This window comes from the organism of the source record quoted next, unplaced genomic scaffold (assembly GCF_019419815.1).
Source record: "Pyrus x bretschneideri cultivar Hongxiangsu unplaced genomic scaffold, Pyrus_bretschneideri_v1 Contig13, whole genome shotgun sequence".
Lineage (NCBI taxonomy): Eukaryota > Viridiplantae > Streptophyta > Magnoliopsida > Rosales > Rosaceae > Pyrus > Pyrus x bretschneideri.
In genome coordinates, this window is record NW_025999424.1 from 2,194,179 (window position 1) to 2,216,713 (window position 22,535).

Sequence of the window (22,535 nt, forward strand, 5' to 3'; positions counted from 1 at the left end):
CGTGGAACTACGGGAAACTGAGGACTGTTTCTTAGATTGCCAGGAGACAGGATTCTGCCCAAGATAAACAACATACCCAGTGATAGACCGGCGAGTATTCAAATCAGCAGCCCAATCGGAATCACTATAGGCAGTAACTGTAAGAGAACCTCCAGAAGTATATGTTAAGCCACATTGAAGAGTACCTTGGAGGAAACGGATGATTCGTTTAACCATAGCAAGATGAATGTCAGTGGGAGCATGCATATATTGACACACATTATTCACTGCAAATGCAATATCAGGACGGGTAAAGGTGAGATATTGTAAGGCGCCCACCAAGCTACGATATAAGGTAGGATCTGATAATAAGACACCTTCAGTAGACAACACTTGATTATGAGGCTTGCAGGGTGTGGAGCAAGGTTTACAGTCATCCATACCAGCCTTGTGAATCAACTCTTTAGTGTATTTGGCTTGATTAATAAACAGATCACCATTAGGATTATAGGTAATCTGAAGCCCGAGAAAATAAGACAATCTGCCCAAATCCTTCAGATCAAAAACAGCATTAAGATTGGTGATCACAGACTGAATCAATTGAGAGTTAGACCCTGTAATGATAATATCGTCGACATACAGTAACAGAATAACAACATCAGTCCCAACAGTGTGAACAAATAAGCTAGAATCGGACAGAGAAGCTTCAAAACCAATTGCTTGCAGATAACTAGTGATTTTATCATTCCAAGCTCGGGGAGCTTGCTTTAAGCCATAAAGAGACTTAACCAATTTGCAAACATGCGTAGGAAATTGAGGATGAACAAAGCCTTGAGGTTGCTTCATATAGACTTCTTCCTGCAAGTCTCCATGAAGAAATGCATTCTTCACATCGAGTTGGCGAAGTTCCCAGTGATGAGTGGCAGCCAAGGCTAAAACCAAACGCACTGTAGTATGACGAACAACTGGACTAAACGTTTCGGTATAATCCAGCCCCTTCTCTTGGTTAAAACCTTGAGCCACCAGCCGGGCTTTATAACGTGATATAGCTCCATCACTATTACGTTTTATTTTATACACCCACTTGCTGCCAATCACATGCTTATCACAAGAGTTAGGAACTAGAGTCCACGTGCCTTGGGACTGAAGAGCATCAAACTCTTCTTGCATAGCCAACTGCCATTGAGGGATATGAGAGGCTTGCTTAAAACTGGATGGTTCAGAAACATCCACAATGTCAGCAAGAAACGTGAAACCTCCTGAGAAATGAGCATTATCTGCAAGTGTCAAGGATGACACTTCTGGAAAGGTAGCAGTCAAAGCAGAATAATCCTTTCTGGTTATGGCACCTGTTCTCAACCTGGTTTGAATACCTTGGGATAGAGACACATTCTCTGTCAGAGGAGAAGGGGAGGAGGTAATAATAGGGTACTCCACCTGTGACTGTTGGGGTGGAAGGACAGACAACAGAGAAGGAGGACTGGACAGAGTAGCAGGAGAGACAGAACCCTGTGCATTTTCCAAGGAACCTGAAGAACCAGATCTGAGACGTGGTGAAGCTGAAACAATCTGAAAATCAGGAGGATGACTATCATGAACATGCTGTCCCATTGGAAACGACAACTGAACAAAAATAGGTTTCACCCGACCAGTGGAACCAGAAGAAGAAATAGGCCCAGTAGCTGCAGTGACTTCAGTCTTGTAAGGAAACACAGTCTCATCATGATAAACATGGCGAGAAATAAGAACTTTCCCAGTGACCATATTATAACAAATAGCACCTTTATACCCTTGAGGATATCCCAAGAACACACACTGAGTGGATCTGGATTGCAGTTTTGTAGTATTATAGGGTCTAAGATATGGATAGATAGCAGAACCAAACACCTTCAAATTAACCAGGTCAGGTTGCTTACCAAACAATTTTCCAAAAGGGGAATCCATATGAAGATTCTTGCAAGGCATCCGATTAATCAGAAATGCAGCATGTGCTACAGCATATGACCAGAACTTATGGGGTAACTGAGCAACAGATAACAATGTTATTGCTGTCTCAAGCAGATGTCTATGCTTCCTCTCAGCAATACCATTCTGCTGAGGTGTGTAGGGACATGAAACCTGATGTACAATACCACGCGTAGCCAAAAAATTCTTAAATGCATTGTTGAGAAACTCTCCACCACCATCAGATTGAAACAGTTTAATCCTGGACTGAAACTGGTTCTCAACATAAGCACAAAATTTGACAAATGAACTGAAAACCTCTGATTTATTCATTATAGGAAAAATCCATACAAATCTAGTAGCTTCATCTATAAACGACACATAATAGCGGAACCCCTCAACTGATACAACTGGAGAAGGCCCCCATACATCACTATGAATCTTATGAAAAGGTATATCTATAGTATCAACCCTATCAGAAAATGGAAGTCTACTCATCTTTCCAGCAAAACAATGAGAGCAAACTGTACTAATGGGATCAGAAGAACAAACAACATTAGAGTTCCTAAGCATAGTGGCTAAGATGACATTTGAAGGATGACCACAACGCTGATGCCACAAAGAAGACTGCACTTTATGTCCCAAATAGGCAGAAGAAATTGCACCTTTCTGAAACAGTGTTGGAAAAATATGCACAGGGACTCTGAACAACTCATTAGTGCTACTCTGGCCTTGATGGAGGATTGCCCCTGTTGCCTTGTCCTGTACAAAAAATCGAATGTCATCGCATATGAACCAACTATGATTGTCTCTGCATAGTTGCTTAACAGATAAGAGATTAACATTTAACATTGGCACATGCAAGACATTCTTAAGATGTAAAATATGGGATGAAGACGGTAGAGTGCCATGACCAATATGTTGTACATCCAAACCTTCACCATTACCAACTATGATCTTCTCAGTGCCTTCATAGGGTGTAGAATGAGCAAGAACTGTTAAATCTGGGGTCATGTGATGAGAAGCCCCAGTATCAAGGATCCAAGAATCTCCATGGGAAGAAGGTGCAGGAGCTTGAGCATTCATAGCTTGAAAACCAGCAGAAGAGGATGGCACAGATGGAGAAATGAACGAAGGAGACTGATGAACATTCAAAAACTGGGGAAATTGAGTATGGTTGACAAACTGGGACGGAGGAGAAACCATGCCCATATCAACACCACGAGGAAACATAGAAACCCCTTGATAAGCAACATTAGCAGATAAGGAAGGAGATGGCTGAGCACCTTGATAGGCATAATTGCTCCGATGCCTACAATTCAAGGCAATATGACCCCGTTTACCACAGATCTGACATTCGTGCACATTTACACCATTATCATTCCTGAAACGACATGTAACTGCTACATGACCCTTTCTCGAGCAGATCTGACACTCAGGAATAGGCTCAAATCGATTGAATGTATTTCCTGACCACTGCTGCCAAGAGTTGCCAGATCTCGAACCATTAAATTTCTGCCTAAAGCCTCCATTTCCTCTTGGCCGATAAGTGTTACCATTGAATGATCTGCCAGACATATTACTACCGGAGTAGTCACTTGACTGAAACTGATTACCAGGATAAGCTGGACCTGAGGATGAACTGCCAGAACTACCAGATGAATGGGAAGAGACAGGGTACTGATTGGAAGACCCCCCATTAGAACCATTAGAACCTTGAGCATTGACATACATGGCAGACATACTTTGGACCAAAGACTGCATTCTGGTTTCAATGGTCTTCTCTGCACCAATTAATTGAGCCCGAAACTCTTTAAGTGTAATTGCTGAGTCTTGAGCCAGAATTACAGTTCGAATCATATCGTAATCAGAAGGTAACCCAGTGAGTGCAGCAATGACAAGATCATTGTCTGATACTTTCTCTCCAGCAGCCTGTAATTGATCTTTAATAGTCTTTAACCTCAACAGATATTTATCAATAGTATCTCCCCCTTTCTGCATAGTATGTAACTCTGCTTTGAGATGGTTTACACTAGCTTTAGACACAGACATATATCTATCCTGTAAAGCAGTCCATGCCTCATGAGAAGTCTTACATCCTACCACATATTCGATAGCATCATCACTGAGTGTAGCAAGTAACAAACTTAACAGTGCCATATCAATCTTAACCCAGTCTTTATAAGCAGCATTGATCTCAGTGGTAACTCCTAATTCAGAAGTAATAACAAATTTGGGAGGGCACACAGAATCACCAGTAAAATGATCAAAGAAATCATAACCACGAAGAACCGATCCAAATTGGTAGCTCCATTTAATGAAATTATCATCATTCAGTTTAATAGTGAGCATACCCAGCAAATTCTCAATCCGCACTTGATTAGCCATAGTATGAAAAGAGACGGAAGAAATCAAACAATATCGATGCAAGAAAGAAAAATACCCAGAACAAACCCAGATAGAAATCGAGTCGGTGAATAATTCCAGATGAACAAAACTTGCAGATCTGATGTCCAACTAGCAAAACAATCACTATACACTCACAGAGAAGCAAGAATCACATATACACTTCAACAATGGCAATCGGCCTTGAATCACTTCAATTACTTCAAGAAACTAAAAAATTTGGCATCGGCCTTTCATCAAATCAACATACAACTCTTCGATTAACCAGAAAATTACGGCATCGGCCTTCAATCAACTCAAATCACTTCAATTCAAAATTAAATTTCAGAAGAAACCCTAGACAGAAGTAATACCATCTTCTTACCAGTCGAAACAGCGGAAACACTAAACCCGTACCATTGCGCAAGCAAGCACGGCTCTTGATACCATATTAACAACAGAGATGAACTCCATAGAAATCAAGAAAGATACTGGAAGAGGAAGCTTGAAGAAGAAGCCAAAAAGGGAAAACTCTCTTTATGTTTCACTTAATATTTCTGATATTACAACATACTAAAATATTAATGAAGGAAAAGCTATTTATACTATCTTATCTAGTAAGCCATACATGCACATGTTTCTCACGTGTAGTACTAGTCCTATATACTCCAATACTTTTCTTCAGAACACCATCAAAGAAATATGCTGCTCTAACAATAACCCTTCATTTTGCTGGAAGAACTTGGCTTTAAGATTAAAGAACTTCCGTCGCTTCACACTGGAATAAACCCCAGTGATCCCACACGACATAAATAAAAAAAATAAAAAAATAAAAAACCAAGACCTGCAAGTTTAACTTTAATTATATAATAACATATGCAGCACCAGTGCTAATAAATTAATCATATTAATTTTTTTGTGTGTTAAGCTATCAATTATGCTAGAGAGAGGGAGCAGGGGAATTATATTAACATATGCAGCACCACTGTTGACGAAGGGCTAATTTCATCTAATCTGTCTTTACAAAAAATTATAATAAAGAAAAAATACAAAGGAGGTTTAGGAATTTTACGTACCCCAAGATATATTTGAAAGCACAGATGACCATAGTAAGCATCACCGCTGCAAAGATGACTCAAACAAGGATTAACAAGAGAAGTTAATAAAAGGAAGTAATTTCCATTCAAGTCTAGAGTTCTTACAAAGGATACACACATATTTATAGGCTAAGGAGGAAGTCTCCCTAAACTCTTCTTAAACTATCTAAGAAAAAGAGGAATCTTCTTCCTTTATCCATTACTTACACAAGATAAAAAAGAATCTCCTTTGCCCACAGCTTCTTCTTCGTGATTTTCACGTGAGTATTCTGTTTATCTTTTGGTTTAGATAAGTACCCAATACACACAATTTTTTGCTAAATATGACACAATTTTGAGAATGTGTTGGGCTCAATCTGTGTTGATTCCAACATGTTTGGCTCCCATGCGGCGGAGAAGCTGTGGACATGAAATGTTAGAATATGAGACAATAGTTGGGCCGAAATCCTACCGATTTAAGTTTTAAGCATGTGGAGCTTTTTGCTTGTTGACGTGCATAAGCTGAGGTTATTCTATCTTGATTGACGTGAAGTTTGTTCCATCCCAGGTACTATGGTGTGCCACTGCATTTGATACGTGAGCTCTATGAAACATTTAGGAACTTTAAGATTGGCATTGCTGATTACATTCGTTATCAGAAGCTCACATCAAACATGAATGATCGATTCCCGCTACGCATGAAGAGCTTAATGCGTAAGTTTAAGGTCTCATTAGTTTCAAGTGTTTTATTTTGTAATCACCAAATTCTGCATATTGGAGTCTTAATTAGTTATTGATGGTGGATATGCAGAAGTGACGCAACTTGCATCATTTACCGTAAAGAGATGACAACAACCAAGAAACTATTATGTGGACACCTTTTTCATGTGTCTTGCGTTCGATCATGGTTAGAGCAACAGCATACCTGCCCTACTTGCAGGGCCCTAGTTGTACCTCCTGACAGTGGGAAAGGTACAGCTGGCGGACATATAGGGGTTCACGGACAGATTCTTATCAACAGGGTAAACATCTGAGCATTGCAATTTGTTTTTTCTTTCAACGTAAGGTCTGATATTTGGTTATTAGAGGGAAGGCAATTTGTTGCTTTTAATTTCAGAACTTCGTAGTTTTTAAACTTACTTTTCCATTTCCTTCATACATGAAAGATTATTGTAGAAGGAAATGAAAAATGAAAGCACCTATAAAATGCCGTTGGATTTCCTGTTTCATGGTCGCTCTTTTATTGTATGATCATATGGGACTCTAAAATTTTGTTCAGTATAAAATTGTGGTGAGTTGACTGATGATTTTAATTGGGAACAGGGACAGGCACAACGGCTCAGAATGGTGGAGTTACTGGTGATGGTGTGAGTCAATATGAAGCCAGGCTCCGAGCTGCTGCTGCTGCTGCATCGATATATTAGAAGTCTCATGTATATCCTTCTGCAAACAGACAAGTATGGTAATGACACCTTTATCGTAAGTGTTAGTTTACATTTTATTGGAGAAGAAGTCACATGTTTCCATTGTATTTTAATTTGTTCCTAGGTTGCTTGTGAGAGTGTGTGCTTGATACATATGATTTGGATATGTCGCACTGCATAGAATGCTGCATACTAGACCCTTACAAACTACGCCCTCTTGTGTGAAGGTCTCCTGAATATGCAGCACTTCCTCAGGTTCAAAGACATATGGTTGTCGACTCCTCTAATACTGAATCTAGTGGAGAAGCTTGTAGTGGACAATCACAACCGCAGCTTGCAACCCCTGGTGGACCTGCAAACTTTTCTTTCTCTCAGTTTCCGCCTTACATGTTTGTCCCTGGAACCAACGTGGCCTATGGGGAGAGGTTGGGCAGCGATCCAAATCTGACAGCTCTCAGCTGGAGGCCCAGAAAAAGTTTCTTCAGCACCAGATAGAGGTATTAAAGAGACGATGAATAACTTCTGTTGTGATTTGTGGTAGCTACCCCCATTTTCTCTGCTTAGTAACTACTTTTCTTATACAGATCCTGCAGAATCAGCCCCAAGTTTTACAGAAACCAAAACCAAAGGAAAGTGTGGATATGGGTCCAACAAGGGCTTCTTTGGATGGCAAAGGAAAGAGTGTTGCAGCTTCTTCATCTGTTTCAAGATTGTGGACGTCATGAAGATGGGGTTGATTCGTAGACATGGCATCACTTTAGGTATATTTTAAGACACAATATATGTGGATAACAAGGGATGAGAAAAATAGGTTAGGGATGAAAGAATAACTGGAGTTTGAGCATATTATTGTATGAGTTACACTCTTTTCCTCTTTTTGAAAAAGAAATTTCCTATCTTTTTGTACTTGTAACATTTTCCAATACCGTTCGTGAATGATAGAATTGTGTAGCAGGACGCGTAATGTTGCCTCTACCGGCTTCTTCTGTATTAATTCAAACCCCACAGAAGGGGAACTCGGGTTCAGTTCTGAGGCTAAAAGGACTGACTTAACGTAAACATATCGGGCAGATGAAGAAACATCTTCTTAGTAATTCAGAGACAAACGAAACGATCGATCAACGATTAATTGATCATCGCTGAATCCAACTATTTGTTAGAAAATAAATGGAATGATCTGTAACGCTTCAAAGAAAAACAACCTTCTACCCGGCCGGGAGACCCTTTTTTTCTTCCTTTTTTTTGTTAAAAGCAGGCATTGGCAATGGCTATTTTTTTTTTTCCTGGAAAAAAAAAAAAAGTAAAAATCGTAAAATAGTAGTCTGCTCCTATTTAAAGCCCTCTCCATCTTTAAATGGGGTGCTTAAATGTTGAGTCACATTCAACGAAATGAAAGCTTAAAATTCATTAATATGCAAGAGTCCTCTATTATCATAGTTATCTCTTTCAACTATTTCGTTACTTACAAAGTATTTATTAGACGTGTGGTTCATTTTTTAAACATGTGGGAGATATTTGTTAGTTGAGCGATGTTACTAAAACTATGAAATAGTTGTAAGAAAAAATATATTCTCCAAAACGGAATGTGGGGTGTCCTTTAACGTTATCGATCTTTGATGTCTCACAAGTTCATAAACACTGGACCAGAAGCCTGGAAAGTGGGTATTGTGTTTGGTAGATTCGTTTCCTAATTGCTTACCCGCCAAAGGTTGACCTTCCCTTGTTATTATTTCTGTTTGGGTTGATCCCAAAGCCCACATCACAATTAACTAAGAAGATGCAAGATCCCAATCAATCATACTCTCATTGAAACCAAAACCTTTTCGGCTTTAAAATGTTGCAATTTGCATTCTGTCAAATTGTATGTGGTCAAAATATTCTCGTAGATAGGATGTTGAGATTTTATTCATGCATTCTGAATTTGAAACTATCTCATTTTCTATATTATTGTAATAATTTTGAAATCTATCTCTCCCCTTATTGATTATAATAAAGTTTTAAAAAAAATTGCTCAAATATCGCTATCAGGTTTAATTTGGATTTATATATTCATTGAGTGTTAAGCTAATTTTCTGAATCTCTAAGCACCAGAAATATACGAGTAGAAGCAAAGTAAATCGTCCTAGGTTAGGGTGGTTGGGTCTAATTAGTTAAAATATTACAAAGGCAACATTCAAAGACACGGAGTAGAGGACGGGACAGGGGCAGGTCATTAAATTAAATGGGAAATTCCAACTTGGTCTAATTAATTAAAATATTACAAAGGTAACATTCAAAGACACGGAATAGAGGACAGGACAGGGGCGGGTCATTAAATTAATTGTGAAATTCCAACCTGCTTCTTCATTCCCTTGAATCCCTTCTGGCTTGTTTGATTATTCCACAGTAGAAGTAGGACCAGTAGTACAAGGTAATTGCTCAACCATATAGAGTTATATAGTAAATGAACCAAATTGATCATGATAGAAATGCTAAGAAAATTCTTTCAAAATAAAATTTTTCGTGGACTCTGTGTCACTTCACAGTTTAATATTAACTTCCGTGTTAATATTATAAAATATTATGTCAAAAACATAAAGTGATAGAGTATGAAGAGTATAATTTAAAATAGCATCATGTCCTAATAAATTTGTTAGCTATGGAATATTAATAAATGACCATTTCTGACATCAGATAGATCTTTCTCTGCTTATGATGGATTAGGTATATACTTACACAAGCCTAACCTTTTAGTCCTCCTATGGCTCTATGCCATGTGGGCTTGTGCAAGTCGATCTTGATGATCAGCCTCATCAAATAACATACAAATTTCAAATAACACAGGGGACTTAAATATTATAATCCAAGCTTAATTAATCAACATAATGTTAATTAATTAGTAAAAATAATCTGTGACCGCATGAAAAGAAAAGGTACGGGAGAATTCGTTGATTTATCCTATAGTAAAGATATTAAGAACACGTGTTTTAACATGGTTGTATTTGAGATTTCGCGGATTTTGTGTGAAATTCATAAAAGGGTCGCACCTTCTTAAGATAGTTTTTTTTTCAGAAAAAAGAAAGTAGAACAATGTATTGATACTAGAAAACAATAACTTAAATTAAAACAAACTTTATGTCTGCCCGATTATAAATTTACATATGTCATTAAATAGTAAGTAAAAAGAGCTGCAAGTATAAACTTTAATAAGTATTCAAAAACAGTTCAATTTTAAATAAACAAATAAGAAAAAAAACCTTTAGAACTCTAACTTTAAATTTTATGGTGTAGTTACTGGCACTTCAAATTTTTACGTTTAGAAAGAAAAAAATTATACAACATTATTAGGGCCCTCTAAATTCGGGCAACCGTGCGATTGCAATTTTGGCTTCCCAAAGCCGCCTCTATGGTTCATGAACGCTTCCTACTTTGCACAACATCCACTGTTAGCTGTAACCTTCACCAGTAAATTGATTAATATTCGATTACGTATAATCGGCTCCTGTGCTTCTCTCTCTCTCTCTCCTTCACCAGTAAATTGATTAATATTCGATTACGTATAATCGGCTCCTGTGCTTCTCTCTCTCTCTCTCTCTCTCTCTCTCTCTCTCTCTCTCTATATATATATATATATATACACACACATCCATCCTCGACTCATCATGCGAACTACATCTTCTGTAGACATAGGAAACGAATCATCAATGTCGTCGTCGATCAGCATGAAGATTTTAATTAGCTTGAAACTTGTAGTTGGCTTGTTATTGTCTACTGTTGGGATCTTCCATTGCCAAGCTTCGCCTCCTCGCTACACTTTTGTGGTAATTAGCTCATTTCCTTTCGATGCAGTTCAGTTCTGAATTCTGATGCATATGTATGAATTGCATGCATCATGCATGTTGTTAGAGAGATCATTTACTTAAATCATATTTTATAAACCACATAATATGACAGTTGATAGCTATATTCCTTCTTTAAAGCTCTAAAAAAATAATTCAATCATCAACCGTCACCTCACATGGCCTACAAAATATGATTTAAAAACATGATCTACTAGCATTTTTCGGCTATAATATATTAACTTAAAATGCATATATACACATCCATGGTGTGTGTATATCTACACTTTATAACCGATGATGTGTATGCTGATTTCAAAAATATTGATGAACTCATATTTCTGTTTGTTTGCAATAATCAATTTTAGGTGGAAGAAACTCCATATAAACGACTGTGTAGCACAAAGAACATCTTGACTATAAACGGTCAGTTTCCAGGGCCAACGTTGTATGTTCATGCCGGAGATAGTGTTGTAGTGGATGTCTATAACAAAGGCAATCGTAACATTACCATCCACTGGTAATTAATCAACTTTATCGCATGTAATCTCTTTAGAATTTTACTTAAATTCATGATATCCATCTATATTTTAGGCATGGAGTTAAGCAACCGAGGAATCCATGGTCCGATGGTCCTGAATACGTCACGCAATGTCCTATTCAACCAGGAGCCAGGTTTACCCAAACCATTATATTTTCCTCAGAGGAAGGGACTCTATGGTGGCATGCTCACAGTGAGTGGGATCGAGCCACCGTCCACGGTGCTATAGTCATATACCCTAAGAAGGGAGCCACTTACCCTTTTCCCAAGCCTCACGCAGAATTTCCAATCATCTTGGGTATGCAAATGAATTCAAACTTCAATCCCATAAACGCTTATATAATAGCTTAAAGCGCTTTCAAATAACATAAATACACTTGTGATAACATTGTCATGTAAAGTCAAAAGGTTTTTTCGGGCATTTTCACTTGAATTTCCATTGGAATTTCGATGTGTTCTAATGGAAGGATTTCTCGTAAAAGAGCTTATGAACATAAGTGATTTTTATATAAACATTTCCAAATTACGATCCTAATTTTTCTGCAAATCATTGATTCGAAAATTGTAGGAGAGTGGTGGAAGGAAGATATCGGACAACTTTACAATGAAACCATTCAAAGCGGAGGGGACCCTAATACTTCAAGTGCTTTCCTCATCAATGGTCAACCCGGCGATCTCTATCCTTGCTCAAAACCAGACACATTCAAGCTCATAGTTGATTACGGCAAAACCTACCTACTCAGACTAATCAACTCCGCCGTGCAAGAGATGATGTTTTTCGCCATTGCCAATCACAACGTCACAGTTGTAGGCTCAGATGCTAGCTACACCAAGCCATTTTCAACAGATTATGTGACCATATCTCCCGGCCAAACCATTGACATCTTGTTAAATGCCGACCAAAGCCCCAACAACTACTACATTGCTGCTAAAGCCTACGTTGGCGGGGCTGGGATTACCTACGATAACACAACCACCACCGCCCTACTCCGATACCATGGAAATTCTAATTCATCCCCTACTTCTTTGCCTAATATTCCTTCCCATAACAACACCAACGCATCAGTTCACTTTACCAGTAAACTCAAAAGCTTGGCTGATAAAAAACACCCCATTGACGTGCCACACAAGATAACAACTCATTTGTTCTTTACACTCTCCATCAACTCACTACCCTGCCCGAACAATTCATGTGCTGGGCCTAATGGAACACGTTTAGCTGCCAGTGTCAACAACATTAGCTTTGTCAACCCCACCATTGACATATTGCAAGCTTACTATTACCATGTCAATGGGGCATTTGGAAGTCGCTTTCCAAATTCCCCGCCCTTGCTGTTTAATTTTACAGCTCAGGACTTGCCTTTGTACCTACAGACGCCGAAGCAAGGGACGGAGGTGAAGATACTGGAGTACAACTCAACGGTGGAGATTGTGTTTCAGGGGACAAATTTGGTGGCGGGAGATGACCATCCGATGCATCTCCATGGATTCAGTTTCTACGTTGTGGGATGGGGGCTTGGAAATTTTGACAAGGACAAGGATCCTTTGACGTATAATCTTGTCGATCCTCCTCTTCAGAACACCATCGCTGTCCCTGTAAATGGTTGGACTACCATTAGATTCAAGGCAGACAATCCTGGTACATAATTAATGAAGATGCTCATCATCTCTAATTAAATATATTATCTAAGGGACTGTTTTATAATAACCATATCAATTTTCAGTTTCCAATTTTAGTTAACCTCCCTACTTAGTTATATTAATGAATGATAATTAGCTCATGATAAATTGTTTTTGTTCTTGTCGTTGTATGTAGGCGTTTGGTTTATGCACTGTCATCTGGACCGACATATGTCATGGGGAATGGACATGACGTTCATAGTAAAAAATGGAAAGAACCTACAAGCGCAGATTTTACCTCCGCCACAAGGAATGCCTCCATGCTAACAATTTTTATAAAGCTTTCGAGCTGGTTCTATGTTCTTGGCAATAAATTGGGACAGCATGTAGTTCGTCCTTTCTAATGCCATTTTATACTAGCAACTATTTGGACTGGCCGTGGCCAGGATATATATGTCATAAAAATTCACCTGGCTTTGCATTGTCGCCAATTTGGTGGCCGTCACGACTCAAGAACACGTGGAAAAGATTCCATCAAAGAAATATGATGATCAATGCGCATTGTATTAGTACTAAAATTATTGGCCTTATTTTAAAGATTGGTTCAACTGCAATGGATTATTTAAAACAACTCGTAGGAATTTTCTAGATCTATACTCTGAGGTTTTAACCGTTAGATCATTGGTCAAAAATATACTATTAGTCAAGGTTTCCTTTCCCCTACAGTGGGTTCTCTCTCAATAATTGTCGACGTGAACTAGCCGGCTTAGGGATAATGTGTGCCGCCACATAACCTCCTCAATTCTATTGCCGCTTCTTCCATCGCTGGCCTTTCGGCACTACTCAACTTGATGCAACTCTTTGCATGCTCCACAACTGCTCTGAGTTGCTCTCTGTTTACAATTAGTGCCACAACGATCTGAAAGATGTCATTTTGTTCTACAGAAGAAACGAAATGGGATGTTATGATTCTTTGATTTTCTGGTCTCTTAAAAGGCCAACGGCATCTCCCCAGCTAGAAGCCCCAGCAATACGATTCCAAAGCTATAAACATTGCTCTTGTCTGTCAACTGGCATGTGTTGAGAGTTGTCCCACATCGGTGAGGGACAAGGTTTGATATGTGCTTATATGATCTTGGGCTACTCCTCATATTGCCAATTGGCTTTATGATGGAATCTCAATTTCATCAGCCTGTATAGATATATTCTGGGTCTAGGTAACCAAGTGTTTGCTACACCAATGTGTTCATCTGGATTCATTACTAGGGACCTGGACCAACCTCGAAGTGTAGGAATATGAGTATGAGTATGAATCTGTGAACTTGGTTATAGGATTAGAGATTGAATAGGAAGTCTTGTTGGGAATGGATTTGTGAATCCATGTTGTAATTGGTCTGCTATTTGGAATGAATTGGTTTTCTATATGGATTTTAATAGGGAAATCCTTCTAGGATTTGGCTAGGATTATGTAGTATATATGTGGTGGCCTCTGCTCTCGTAGTGTATGCGCTCTATTCCAGACTAAGACCTATTGTTAGTTGAGCATCTTGAACACTGAAGAGAGGAGAAGGTGCACTGCGGCATTGTTGCAGAAAACATACATGCGTGGGAACCGGTTCTAGTTCATCTGCTGGTATGGTTCTTCTTTGTGCATTGGCTGATGGATTTTGGTTTGTGTTTTAATTACAGTGATTCGTATTACTTGATCTTGGTTTTATGTTTATGCCAATATGTGGTATCAGAGCCTTGATTATAAGTATATGAATTCTGTAATTAAATTCAATGGGTTCAAAAGCATAAATAAAAATTTAAGAAAATATGCCTTTTTGCGGCGTTCGGGAATTGAACACGGGTTCTTGTGTAAGGGTTGCGAATAACAACAAAAACTGTTTAAAGTATTACCGTTGGTTTTCAAAAGAATTTTACTGTTGGATTTTCTGCAAATCCATTGGTAAGGGTTTCTTTCAAATTGGGGCTTTTCGATCAGAAACACCATTCATCAAAACATGCTCTTGGGTTATGATTCCCCAACCTCTAAATTAATATGATCAATTTGGATGATTATTTCCGCTGCGTTTTCTTCAAATTGGATCTGCATAAGGTATGTCTGATGATCTGCACTGCTTCCTCCTTGTCTGCCTAATATTTCGATGAACATTGAGTCATAATTTTCTGTTAAAATTTAAATTTTGATAAGTCTAAATCTCAATAACAAATTCAACATGGGCTCAATCTAATTGAAATCAATGATAAGTAATCTTAGGACATGCACTAGTACAAAAAACAGTTTGCGCGACGCAGGTCCTTTGTCGTGCAAAGTTAAAAAACATCGTGCAGAAATTAGCCCAATGAAACCATCGTCGCACATCAACCATCGCATCAAGGTAGTGACAGCAAGGTTTGCGTGACGAAGTTACATGCGTCGCGCAAAACTGCTTTGCACGACGCATGTTACTTCTTCATCGCGCAAACCCTTGTTTTTTTTTGCAACAATATTTTTATTTAATTTTTAATAAATATTGTAATTAAATTCTAAACAATAATTAATAAACCAAGAAAAGGTATTTAATTATAAAATATATGAAAATGTAAATAGAAGATGTCCGAACAAAAAAGAAAAAACTACAACAAGTAGTATTCTAGGTTTGATACAACAGAAACTAGGTATAGGCTGGGCGAAATGGCTGGGAGATCGAAGGTGAAGCAAGATCAGGTGCTGGCATCAAGATTTGGAGGCTAGACATCTGTAAGGCTCGTAAGATCATGCTCATCTTCTCGTCTTGGGCCGAAAACTGTGTTGCAATCTAGGCTTCCCGAGCAACTTCCTGGGCCACACTGAGCTGCTGAACCAACACTGATGACGTCAATGATGCGAGCACCTGGGACGCCTTAGGAGTAGCCTCAGTAAGGGGTGTAGGCTCCCCAATCAATGGAGCACTCGCGGCTGAAGCGATAGGTGCTGAAAATGCGGGAGGTGCACTGGTCACACTCCGACGACAAGTGATCAACTGTGACATCTATACAATTTTTGAACCATAAAAATATAACACATTAGAAACTAATTCTTTCTTGCATTTGAAACTAATCAATTAACAGGCAAAGTAATATCATATCCTTCCTTGCATTTGTTCACAGAAGCTCAATGAAACTAATACAATTAACATGAATTAAGCAACTGCAATGTTGTGTTGTGTTGACCAACTGAACTGATCAAGGACAACTTCTTCCAACACCCATTGATTTATTCAACTCAAACTAGTCTGTAAAAAAATATTTTTAAAAATTAAAATAAAAAAACCCAACAGAATACCCACAAGGATGGTGGATGTCATTTCAAAAACTATAAAACAAATTACCTGAATAATCTCTTGTCATTTTTTTTCTTCTTGTTTGGTCTCCAACACTCCAAGTCGCCAATCAAAGTGAGAAACGTTAGTTCATAAAATCGATATTTCCAAGAGGCAACAAGAAAAGTGCTGAGAAGAGTATGTCGCCTCGGTCTGTGTTTCCTTATCTGGTGCTATGTCTATACTCACACACACACACACGCACGCATATAGAAAACAAGAGGGTTTCATTTAACATAAAAAAAATGAAGACAAATCTCATGACTAAGTTATTGAATTCTATTTCGCAATTAATTGATGAACAATAAACAACATAAATAAATCAGAAATCTTAATAGGCAAAATCTACAAAGAAATTACCCAGAAAATAATCATAAATTTAAAAAGTTTAAAACGAAAACTCAATGCAAACAGAGTTGTGGCTGTATTCATCATCTTTCTCTTAATTATATACGTGCTTGTATTCATCAATTTTTCTATTTTAATCGTAATTCCCATTAAAATGCAAACAGAGCTTTCCAATACAAATAGAGAAATTCAGGTGGGCTTGCTGTGATGAGAAATTAAGATGCGAAATTAAATAATTTACCTTAGAATCACTCTGGGCTGTGACGGCTGTCGACGGTGAAGCGACCGAGTGCTCGAGGGCGAAAGGGTTGAGCCATTGAGGTGTTCTGCAGATTGCAGTGGGTGCTGCAGACTACAGTTGGGCTCCAAAGGCTGCGAGGCTGCGGCTGTGGGGTTGCCAGAGTAGAGTGGTGAGTGGTGGTGACTGACTGAGAGTGAGGGAGGCGCAAGGAGAAGTGAGGTCTAAGGGAGGATTTGAACTGGAGTGGTCTCTGAAGGGAAGAATGAGAACACCTTACACAAAACAAAAAGCGCCCATTTTTTCCAATCGGAAATATTTTGAAAAACCGCCTCTTTTTTTCTAATTAAACCGTCATAATTTAAAAAGGAAATTAATGAAAATGATTTGAAAAGTGAGTTTTAACAATAAGAAAAAAATAAATGATAAAGTAAATAGTACTAAGATTAATTTTTTAGTGTAAAAATATGGTTTTTCGTTAAACTTCCCAATTTTAACAAATTGCTCAATAAATATAATAATATATTTTTCTAACAAAAACACGATCTGAACTACAATAATAAATTCATAACTACTTAATAAATATATATATCATTCAATTTCTTAAGTGTTATACGTACAAAATAAATAAATTTAAAGCTACTTAATAAATATATATACCATTGAACTTGATGGGATACGCATTCTACAAAACTAATTTCAACAATCGAACAGTCAAATTTGTTTGTATATACTTCGAGATCGCATACACTAAAAATCGTAAGAAACAAACATTTAAAAATCAAGTAACGGAACAAACCTTTTCGATGGTTATAAACGAAATATCACGATTTAGAGATTATTTTAATTCTGAATTTAATGATTTTTTTACAGCTACACTCCTTGATCTTGTATGAATACAATGAATGAACTTGATCTTCAATTTAAAATATTTACATTAGTGGATACCACAAAATCTTATGTTATACTTGATGAAAGTATAAATAAACTCTTAAGTGTTAGTGAATCTATTATTTTCATGGGATACGCATTCTATGAAACTAATTTCAACGATCCAACCATCAAACTTGTTTGTATATGCTTCGACACCGCATACGCCAAAAATCGCAAAAAGTAAACATTCAGAGATCAAGTAACGGGACAAAACTTTTCAATGGTTCTAAACGAAAAATCTCGATTTAATGGTTATTTTAACTCCGATTGTGATAACTTTTTACAGCTACACTCCTTGACCCTATATGAATACAATGAATGAACTCGATCTTTAATTTAAAATATTTACATTAGTGGATACCACAAAATTTTATGTTATACTTAATGAAAGTATAAATAAACCCTTAAGTGTTAGTGAATATATTATTTTGATGGGATACGCATTCTACGAAACTAATTTCAACGATCCAACCGTCAAATATGTTTGCATATGCTTCGAGATCGCATATGCCAAAAATCGCAAAAAACAAACGTTCAGAGATCAAATAATAGGAAAAAACTTTTCGACGGTTATAAATGAAAATTCATGATTTAACTGTTATTTTAACTCCGATTTTGATTATTTTTTACAACTACACTGCTTGATCCTATATGAATACAATGAACTAATTCAATCGTCAATTTAAAATATTTACACAAGTGGATACTACAAAATCTTATGTTATAGCACAAAGTGGTTGACTTTGTGCGACGAAGGTGTGCATTCGTTGCACAAATTATATATATTTTTTAAATTATTATAAAATTTACTAAAAATGTGATTTTTCTCCTTTCAAATTCATTTTGTTTTTTTTACATAAAACACAATAATATATTTTTTCTAACAAAAACCCGATCCGAACTACAATAATAAATTTAAAGCTACTTAATAAATATATATACCATTCAATTTCTTAAGTGTTATACATACAAAATAAATAAATTTAAAGCTATTTAATAAATATATATATACCATTGAACTTGATGTGATACGCATTCTATGAAACTAGTTTCAACGATCGAACCGTCAAACTTGTTTGTATATACTTCGAGATCGCATACGCCAAAAATCGCAAAAAACAAACATTCAAAGATCAAGTAACATGACAAAACTTTTCAACGGTTATAAATGAAAAATCACGATTTAATGGTTATTTTAACTCCGATTTTGATGATTTTTTATAACTACACTCCCTGATCATATATGAATACAATGAATGAATTCGATTTTCAATTTAAATATTTACACTGGTGGAATGAGACAAAATCTTATGTTATACTTAACGAAAGTATAAATAAACTCTAAGTATCGTTGACTTTATGCGATGTAGGTGCACCTCCGTCGTGCAAAGTTGTTTTGCGCAATGCCAATCTTCGTCGGGCAAAGCTGTTTTGCGCGACGGAGGTGCACCTACGTCGTGCAATGTTGGGAAAAAACGATAAATCATTCTTGGTTTGGTGCCAAAATCTTACGCGATGCACAGGAGGCGTTGCGCAAACGGCCTTTGCGCAACGGAACTTTGCGACGAAGACTGATGTCGTGCAAAATTGTTTTGGGCGGTGAAGGTGCACCTCTGTCGCGCAAAGGCCGTTTGCATGACATTTTGTGTTTAGCATTGTGCAAACATACTTTGTGATACGAAATTTACTCCGTCGTGCAAGTTACCGTAGCGCAAACATGTTTTTGTACTAGTTATGAATGCTCAATCATGTTTGAGTATGCAGTTGTCTTGTGATATGAAAATTTTAATGTAGTTTTATTTTCTGCCAAGTGATGGATAATGATTACCATGCATGAGACATCTATTGGCTGTCTGTTGTTGCATATCTCATTCTAAACTTGCTGAGTTTATGATAAGTCAATTTTTCTAGGTATGCTTATCAACTATATGTTGTTAAGTCTATATGTATGAGTTATTGATGTGAATTGTGATGTGCAATCTACAAAAGGAAATTAGGAACCTAACTGGTTCATGTTTGTGATTTCATCTGCAACATCTGCAATAACCTTGAAGACTTTAAACTTGGCAAATATCCTAATTCTCATTGCAGGGAGTAACTACAAGAAATGGAGGAGAGAAATTGGACTACTGTTGACAATTAATGAGTATGATATAGTCATTGATACTCCAAGACCAATGATAACAGAACAAAGCACTAGAGCAAAAAATGGAGACTATGAGAGGTGGACAAGAGCAAATAAAATTGCACTTTCAATCCTTGAAAGTGGGATGACTGATACAATTCGAGGAGGGATTAAAAAACATGAGTTGGCTGCAGAATATTTGAATGCGATAGAGAAAAAGTTCCAGGGGTCACAGAAAGCAAAGATCAGTCAATACATGTCACTTTTGACAACCAACAAGATTGATAATACTAGTTCAATTATGGATCACATTACGAAAATGACTGATGCAGAAAAGTTAAACTCCATGGATGTCAACATTGGTGAAAAATAGCTGGTCTTTACAATGCTGCAGGCCCTCCTTAACAAGTATTCTCAACTGAAGGTGTCATATAACACACAAGATAAGAGTTGGGATGTAGATGAGCTCATTGCACAGTATGTTCAAGAAGAAACTCGATAGAGACAAGAGAAGGGCAAAGACACTGAAACTGTGAACTTTGTGCAAGGAGGGAAAGAAAGGAAGTTTAACAATTCTGAAAATAATCCAGGTAAGAACATCAAGCACCCCAGCTAAGTACCATCTCACCTACGCTAAATGGCCTTCATCTAAGTACCATCTCACCTACGCTTTTGATCAAAGCACCCCAGCTGAGGCTCAGGCCGCAGTGGCGCGAGCTTTTGCAACATGGGCAGGAAACACACTTCTCGTTCAGTCAAGCCCAAAGTTACGAGAACGCAGATCTGAAGATCAGTTTTGGTCGGGGTGATCATGGAGATGGGAATCCATTTGATGGCCGCGGTGGGACTCTTGCTCATGCATTTGCACCGACCATTGGGAGATTCCAATATGACGCCGATGAGCCGTGGGCTGTGGGAGCTGTGGAGGGTGCTTATGACCTGGAAACCGTGGCTTTGCATGAAATCGGGCATCTGCTTGGGCGAGGACATAGCTCTGTTGAAGGAGCTGTCATGTCTTCCGGTGTTCGGACTAGATTTACCCAAAGTTTGCATGCGGATGATATTCAAGGAATTAAATCTTTATATAGCACTTCTTGATTAAATAATCAAAAGGACTAAAAATAAATAATTAAATTTCTGCAAAAGTCAACTTTTCATTTTTTTTTTTCCTTTATCCAATAATTAAGTTACCCCAGCTGGAGTGTACTGGGATTCGCAATACATTATTGCATCAATTAAAGTTGTAATAGCATATATATGCTGGTTTAAATTTGATTTTTTTTCAATGTTATGAACTTTCTTTTTATAAATTTTAATTTCTAAGCGCGTTAATTTTTTCCAAACCATATATTTACTTAAAGAATAAATTTGTATCCAACTCGTTGTTTTGCCATATTTAAATTTAAGAGCTGTCACTTATAAGTATGGAGAAATATTCTAGACCGTAGTAGTAGCAACTTTGATGTCGAAGTTGAAAGATTATTTAAGAGCAGGTTCAATATTTTACTTTATTTTTATTTCCATTTTACTACCCAAACTATGGGTGCAAATTGAAAAGTGTAATTAGTCCTAAATTAAAACATAAGGTTATTTAGCCGAAGTTCAATAGAACCTTTACGAATTAGCCATATATCGATGATCAATGTTTTTACTTGGACATAATAAATGAAATATTTATAATAATTATGCATAGGTCAATGAAGCATGCAGCATGGGTTTGGGCTAGTTAGAAAATGACTGTTATACCCTTTTCTCTTTACTTTATTCATTTCCTTATCTCTTCCCCTCTCTTGTCCTTGTCTATTCTTTTCTCCTGGCTTTCTCACCATTCTCTTTCTTCACTCTCTCCCATCCTTCTCTTCGTCTCTCTTCTGTCATTCTTTCTTTCTCATTGATGAAAAAGAAAAGGTCATTGGTGACAACGATGAGCACCAAATCCCAACGGCTCAACAGATCAGCGAGAATGATAACTTGATTGGCACGATTCCTTCCAGAACCTTCAATGACCTCCACGAGATCCTGAAGCCGGGTGGCGGCAGGGTCTGGGAATGAGTGATCGCACGTGTACATCAGTTGCTGGTGAACCATGAAACAAACACTGCAAGTTTGAATACAAGTCTAAAAAATAGGAGTCGTGCGAGGTATGAAGCGTAGTAGGCATGTAAGTGATGCATGGGATTGACCTGATTTGAAATAAAAGAATTTGCACACTGCTTAGTTGCAAAGTTTAAATTCAAATGTAAAAACCATAACCATGGAACGGACACTACATTGTAGTGTTTGAATCCAAATGTACAAAAAAAAAAAAAAAAAAAAAAAAAAAGATGTCGCGTGAGATGTGAAGCATAGTAGGCATGTGACTATGCGTGGGATTGACTTGATGAGAAATAAAAGAATTTGCATGCTGCTTAGTTGCAGAATGTAAATCTAAATGTAAAAATACAAAACCATAAAACAAAAATGCGTTGCAGTATCTGATTCCAAATGTAAAACAGGAGTCGCACGAGGTACGATGTAGGAGGCGTGTGATTGACCTAATTGGAAAAAATTCACACGTTGCTAGCTATATATAGTGGCATTAATTAATAAATGCTGGTTAATTGAAGTGTTATGGTGTACCTTAAGGTCTCATTCACATATTTATGATTAAAATAAATTTGATTGATGTATTGTCAATGGATTTATAAAAAATTACCCTAAAACTTAATCAAAAAGGCAATAAATTATCAAGTAAGGAGGGTGTATTCAATTAGAATT

The 22,535-nt window shown here is 37.3% G+C and overlaps 2 protein-coding genes, 1 long non-coding RNA gene and 1 pseudogene across 3 annotated transcripts; 3 read left to right on the forward strand and 1 right to left on the reverse strand.

The window, feature by feature from the left end:
- The first annotated feature begins 5,873 nt into the window (after nt 1–5,873).
- LOC125475018 lies at nt 5,874–7,834 on the forward strand (annotated as a pseudogene).
- A 2,591-nt stretch (nt 7,835–10,425) lies between these two features.
- LOC125474825 (laccase-15-like) lies at nt 10,426–13,261 on the forward strand. The gene is made up of 5 exons (XM_048578927.1): nt 10,426–10,608; nt 10,995–11,146; nt 11,221–11,465; nt 11,736–12,806; nt 12,984–13,261. Exons 1-5 carry the CDS (start codon nt 10,450–10,452, stop codon nt 13,112–13,114), a joined length of 1,758 nt encoding a protein of 585 aa, XP_048434884.1. The 5' UTR covers nt 10,426–10,449; the 3' UTR covers nt 13,115–13,261.
- Nucleotides 13,262–15,340: 2,079 nt separating this feature from the next.
- Nucleotides 15,341–17,019, reverse strand: LOC125474830. The gene is made up of 3 exons (XR_007256223.1): nt 16,724–17,019; nt 16,144–16,190; nt 15,341–15,804 (listed from the first exon to the last, which is right to left on the reverse strand). It is a non-coding gene; the product is annotated as an uncharacterized LOC125474830 (long non-coding RNA).
- A 2,646-nt stretch (nt 17,020–19,665) lies between these two features.
- LOC125475019 (metalloendoproteinase 1-MMP-like) lies at nt 19,666–20,876 on the forward strand. Its single transcript, XM_048579348.1, has 2 exons — nt 19,666–20,140; nt 20,461–20,876. Exons 1-2 carry the CDS (start codon nt 19,666–19,668, stop codon nt 20,874–20,876), a joined length of 891 nt encoding a protein of 296 aa, XP_048435305.1.
- The last annotated feature ends 1,659 nt before the right edge of the window (nt 20,877–22,535 follow it).